General features: G+C 45.2%; 1 protein-coding gene across 3 annotated transcripts in view; it reads left to right on the forward strand.

The window, feature by feature from the left end:
• Positions 1-6411, forward strand: part of CASS4 (Cas scaffolding protein family member 4) — a 49641-nt gene that overhangs the window by 25281 nt on the left and 17949 nt on the right. For 2 of the 3 annotated variants that reach the window (XM_011978140.1, XM_011978142.1), the window contains exon 2: positions 2489-2911. In XM_011978140.1, the coding sequence (XP_011833530.1) occupies positions 2489-2911 (423 nt within the window). The remainder of the gene's footprint in view (positions 1-2488; positions 2912-6411) is intronic. The other variant, XM_011978141.1, reaches the window with a different exon arrangement.

The following is a 6411-nucleotide window of genomic DNA, read 5'->3' on the forward strand; positions in this document are numbered from 1 at the left end:
CTCAAACTCCTGACCTTGTCATCCGCCCACCTCGGCCTCCCAAAGTGCTGGGATTACAGACGTGAGCCACCACACCCGGTCCCACAATTTATTTTTAAGTGGGGGAAAAAAGCAGATTATAAAACAGTGTGTTTCATATTATGCCATTAGGTTTTAAAACTTTAACAATGACTGTAGGTGTGTATGTGGACAACTATGCCAAAGAAAAGATCTGGAAAGATACAAAAACCAAAGGATTAACAGCAGTTACCTGTGGTGGTGGCACTGCAGGCATTTTCATTTTCTTCTGTTTGCTTATTATCATTTTTACTTTTTCTTTAATGAACTTGTATTACTTTTGTAGAAAGAACAAAAGGTTTTCTTTACAAAAATTGTTCATGATCTCCTAGGATCTCAGCTGTATTAGATTTTGTGGGGACGTTCGATGTCTCTCTAGGTGCGTGAAGGATCCGATTCTACTTACGATTTTCAGATAGACTTGTGGTGGTGTTTCCCCAAATCCACACAGACCTGCTTGTCTGGTTAAGACGGTTTTTATCAGCAGTTGGTCTTCCAATTCCATTTATGCAACAGAATAGAAATATTAGGCAAGAAGCACAATAATTTTCAACAAATATAATGGGAGAGTTGGTTACTTTTGCTTTATTTATGAACCGTGTGAACAAAGGTTAATGAGTTTAAAAGGTGTAATTACATTTATTTAGAAAATAAAAAACCGCTGGAAGGGAAAATACCAAAAATGGTGTAAATTGGTATCTCTGAGTGCTGGGATTATGGGTAATTTTCATTTCCTTCTTTTATTTCTCTCTTTTTCTGTAATGCACATGTATTGATATAAAAAGGTGGGGAAAGGTGATTACTTTAAAACCTCAAGAAACAAGTTGCCTTCATGTAATTACAGTGGAAAGTTCAAACAAGAAGGGGGCTCAGCCATCACTGCCGTGGTAACGAGGTGATTTGTTTTAGAACTGTGTGGCTTACTGAAAGAGCGTAGGTCAGAGAATTAGGAGACTGGGTTTGATCCTGGCTTTGTGACCACAGGCAAGTCACTAACCTCCTGAGTCTTTTGTCATTCACTAGTTTTTGTTTTGTTTTGTTTTGTTTTTGAGACGGAGTCTCGCTCTGTTGCCCAGGCTGGAGTGCAGTGGCATGATCTCAGTTCACTGCAACCTCTGCCTCCAGGGTTCAAGCGATTTTCCTGCCTCAGTCTCCCAAGTAGCTGGAAATACAGGCACATACCATCATGCCCCGCTAATTTTTGTATTTTTAGTAGAGACAGGGTTTCACCATGTTGGTCAGGCTGGTCTTGAACTCCTGGCCTCAAGTGATCCGCCCTCCTCGGCCTCCCAAAGTGCTGGGATCACAGGCTTGAACCACTGCGCCCAGCCTCTTGCCGTTCACTTATTAATGAACATGTATTGAGCATCTTCTGTGTTCCTGGGCCTGGGCCTGACACTGGGGACAGAATAGCCAAGTGAGATGTGGGCCCAGCAGTCACAGAACTGCCAATCCAATTCAGAAGGAAAATAGCAAAAACCAGACAAAAAGCGACCTAAGAGTAATGACAGTCACAGCTGCCTGTACCAAGCACTTACTAAATGCCAGGCACCTGTACATGACAGAGAAAGAGACACCCATATGTATACACAATATATAATGGACTGCTATATATATAGGATATATGTGGTATACATATATGTATCAACCCATCATATATAGTATGTGTATATATGTATATATGTGTGTATACATATATACATACAGATACATATATACACATATATACATACAGATACATATATACACATACATATACACATATGTACACACATAAACATATATACACATATGTATGTATGTATATACATATACATACACACATATGTATGATATGTATATACATATACATACATATATGTATATATGTTATATACGTATATATACGTATATGTATATATGCAAAGGTCATGACGTCCACAAATTAAAACAGTGCTGTGACACAGGAGTTGGAAACCAGCCTGAGCAATGACAAAACCCCTTCTCTACAAAAATACAAAATTTAGCCCAGTGTGGTGGCACGCGTGTGTAGTCCCAGCTACTTGGGAGGCTGGGGTGGGAGAACTGCCTGAGCCTGGGAAGTCGAGGCTGCAGTGAGCCAAGATTTCACCACTGCACTCCAGCCTCGGCAACAGAGTGAGACCCTGTCTCAAAACCATAAACAAACAGGGCCATGAAAGCATATTAGGACCATGCAACCTCGTCTCAGGATGCAGGGAAGTCTGCCCTGAGGATGTGACATTTCATTAGACCCCAAGGACGTGAAGGAATAAATCAGGCAAAGAGCAGGGACAAGAGCCTCTGGGGTGGAAGAAATGAAATGAAAGTGCATTATGAACTTGCATTAAGCTTTCTAAGTGAGTGGGACTGGTGTAGCGGTCACTGGCCATGGTGCTAACAGCAGATTCTCTTCTCCCCTCTCCACCCGCAGGCACTCCTGGCCAGGGCGCTTTATGACAACTGCCCTGACTGCTCTGATGAGCTGGCTTTCAGCAGAGGGGACATCCTGACCATTCTGGAGCAACATGTACCAGAAAGCGAGGGTTGGTGGAAGTGTTTGCTCCACGGAAGGCAAGGTCTGGCCCCTGCCAACCGCCTCCAAATCCTCACGGAGGTCACTGCAGACAGGCCATGCCCCCCATTCCTGAGAGGCCTGGAAGAAGCTCCTGCCAGCTCAGAGGAGACCTATCAGGTGCCCACTCTACCCTGCCCTCCCACTCCAGGCCCCGTTTATGAGCACATGAGGAGTTGGGTGGAGGGGCCCCAGCCCCCTTCTGCCCAAGTCTATGAATTCCCCGACCCTCCCACCAGTGCCAGAATCATCTGTGAAAAGACTCTCAGCTTTCCAAAACAGGTACGCATACTTCCAACTACTAGACATGGGTTGAGGGGTATGGAAACACCCAGGGGCCTAACTACCCCTTGAGTCATGGGTGTCCTCCAGATCGAACATGCAGAGTCATGGGTGTCCTCCAGATCAAACATGCAAAATGGGAGCCCAGATCGCTGGCGATCACGCTCGGGGAGCTTGTGTGCCAGGTTGGGATGGAGAACTCAGCGGCCTCCACCCGCTTGTCGTTGACACCCTTGCCCCCGCTGTGATTCCCCAGCTCTCCAAGGCTGGGCGCAGTCTGTGGGAAATGGAACGCTCAGCTGAGCTGTGTGGGAAGGCACTGGAGATGTTCATGGTGGCCTTTTCACAGGATGAAGGGTCACCAGGACTCCCAGTGACAAATGGCAGGGTGGGGTTTCCATGGGTTCAGAGGCAAGAAGTTATACATCACGTTTAACATGTATATTCCAGGCTGGGCACGGTGGCTTGAACCTATCTATATTCCCAGTACTTTGGGAGGACGAGACACGAGGATCATTTGAACTCAGAGTTTGGGACCAGCCTGGGCAACATAGTGAGACCCTGTCTCTACCAAAAATTTAAAAATTAGCCACCATAGTGGCACACACCTGTAGTCCCAACTACTCAGTGGGAGGATGAGGCAGGAAGATCGGTTGAGCCCAGGAGGTCGAGGCTGCAGTGAGCTATGACTGTGCCACTGTACTCCAGCCTCGGTGACAGTGAGAACCTGTCTTAAAAAAAAAAAAAAAAAAAAAAAGTATATCCCCTTCAATGCAGAAATTTTATTTCTAGAACTGCTATGGAAATATATAAGCAGGCAAATATACGTCTGGATGAGGAGGTTGTAGCCATTATGGCATAGAAAACTCAAAAAGGCCTAAATATTTATTAACAGTTGGATTGGTTATACATATCTTGGCATATCACCACAGCAAGCTGCTGTGCACTTGAAAAAAAAAAAAAAAAAAAAGATGAGGTATTTATAAGAGGAAAGAAAGATCTATTTAAACAAAAACCAAACAGATATAAACTCAAAAAAGAGGCAGGGTGCAATGGCTCATTCCTGTAATCCCAGCACTTTAGGAGGCCAAGGCGGGCAGATCACAAGGTCAGGAGTTCGAGACCAGCCCGGCCAACATAGTGAAACTCCGTCTCCACTAAAAATACAAAAAATTAGCCGGGCATGGTGGCAGGCGCCTGTAATTCCAGCTACTCAGGAGACTGAGGCAGGAGAATCACTTGAACCTGGGAAGCAGAAGTTGCAGTAAGCTGAGATCGCACCATTGTTCTCCAGCCTGGGCGCCAAGAGTGAAACTCCATCTCAAAAACAAACAAACAAAAAACTCTAAAAAGGAATTCTGTATATGAGTGTGTGTATGCATGCGTGCTCTCACACTGAGACTGAGAAGAACACGCTCCAGGGATAGTTACCCCAAAAAGGGGAACTGGTTAAAGAGAAAGTGAAAGAGGGCAGTAAGCTGGGGCCTTTATTTTATTCACTCCTGTGTCCCCAGCACCTGGGACCAGGTCTGGCCTGGGGTAGGTGCTCGATACATATCTGACAAACAAACAAATTAGGAAGTTGATTTTTATGTCATATTGAATATGTATGACATCCATAATTTTTTAAAATATCAATTGGTTTGTTTTTTTGAGACTGGGTCTCGCTCTGTCTCCCAGGCTGGAATGCAGTGGTGCAATCACTGTTCTCTTCAGCCTCGAACTCGTGGCCTGCAGCAGTCCTCCTGCTTCAGCCTCCCAAAGTGCTGGGATTACAGGTGTGAGCCACCATGCCTGGCCTAAAGTATCAATTTTTAAAAACAGAGGAAAAAGAGCATTCATTAAATGTAGAATGGGCAAGGCTTGGTGGCTCATTCCTGTAATCCCAGCAGTTTGGGAGGCCAAGGCAGGAGGATCGCTTGAGCCCAGGCGTTTGAGACTAGCCTGGGCAACATAGTGAGACCTCATCTTTACTACTACTAATAAAAAATAATTAGGCAGGCATGGCAGCAGGCATGGCAGCAGGCACCTATAGTCCCAGCTATTCAGGAGGCTGAGGCAGGAGGACCTTTTGAGCCCAGGAGATTGAAGCTGCAGAGAGCTATTATTATGGTGCCCCTGCACGCCAGCCTGGGTGACTGACTGGAACCCTGTCTTTAAAAATAATAAAACAAATGCAGAATGAGAACTTTTTTTAATAAGGAAAAGAATTAAAGTAAGGAAGGAGAGAAAGAATGCACTATTTCCCCCAAAGCCCTGGCCTTCATGAGGTGTTGAGATGCAGAGCAGATGTGCACAGGCCTCAGTCACTGCAGGCATTTCCTGCCATCAGATGCTTTGCTTTCAGCTCCTATGACACTTCCCACCCAGCCACAGCTCTGGCAGAGGGTCTTGGCAAGGTCTGTGTGCAGGGAAAGGCCACTCTCCCTGATGCATGTGCTGTGGGGGCCCTAGGAATGTGCTACTCACCATTCAGGCCTTCTCCACACCAGCTTCCAAGGTGGTCTTCAAACAGGAAGGTGTTGATTCCTTAGAAGATTTTGAATACTTTACATTTTCTAACTCCCTGGGCTACAAGACATAGAACCAGACAGTTGTTACATAGAACAGCTGCCAGCACAGGCGCTTGTTACAAACACCAGGAGGAAGCTGGTGGAGCCTTCTGAATCAGTCAACGAGGTGGACACTAACGCTCTTTCTGGAACAACTGGCCCCAATCTAGGCCTGGCATGCTCAGCTGCTGTCTGAGCAGCTGACTCAGAGCAGGGCTTTGCTGAGGTTTCTTTCAAGAACAAGTGACATTAGCTGAAGTTAATTTGAATTTCTTCCAAAGCCATGAAAGGAAAAAACAAAAAAATCAATAGCAATTCCTTCCTCTCCCAGAAAGGAAAACAGATGCGCTGTCCTCTGACGGTTGACCAGAGGACACTCAAAGACCCGTTAACAACCAGTTAAGGGTTTTCGGATCCACAGAAAAGGCTGGCACCTCCTCCCTGCTCATGCCACTCAATACAGTGCCAGGCTCCTACAAGGTACTTAGTAAATATCTGTTGCATGAACGAAATTGACCAAACACAACATAAGGTTTCAAAAATGTGGAGTCCGCTATCAACTGCTAGATTGACATCCGTGTGAAAGGAAAGATGAGTTTACTATTGAAACTTAACTTTGAAAAATGATCAGGGCATCAGCAATGAGATTTGTCCTTGACATTAAGTGCATCAACCATCGATGTTAAGTGTATCAACCATTTGAGCCCTTGCTTGTGGAGGCTGCAGCAAACAACAGAAACCACAAGGAAATTCGGGGGGGGTCCCTTTAACCACTGAGCAGGGTTCTCAAGGCGGCCACAGTAAAACCCCCTGGGGGAATTTCCTGCCTTGTTTTCCTTCCTTAAGTTCCCTCCATGTCTGCCCTACCTACAAGTTTGCTCCCTTCCGTCCCTCACTTCCTATTTACTTACTTAAAAAAAAAAAATTTTTTTTCTTTTTTTTTTTTTT

Source organism: Mandrillus leucophaeus, unplaced genomic scaffold (genome assembly GCF_000951045.1).
Source record: "Mandrillus leucophaeus isolate KB7577 unplaced genomic scaffold, Mleu.le_1.0 Scaffold19, whole genome shotgun sequence".
Taxonomy (NCBI): domain Eukaryota; kingdom Metazoa; phylum Chordata; class Mammalia; order Primates; family Cercopithecidae; genus Mandrillus; species Mandrillus leucophaeus.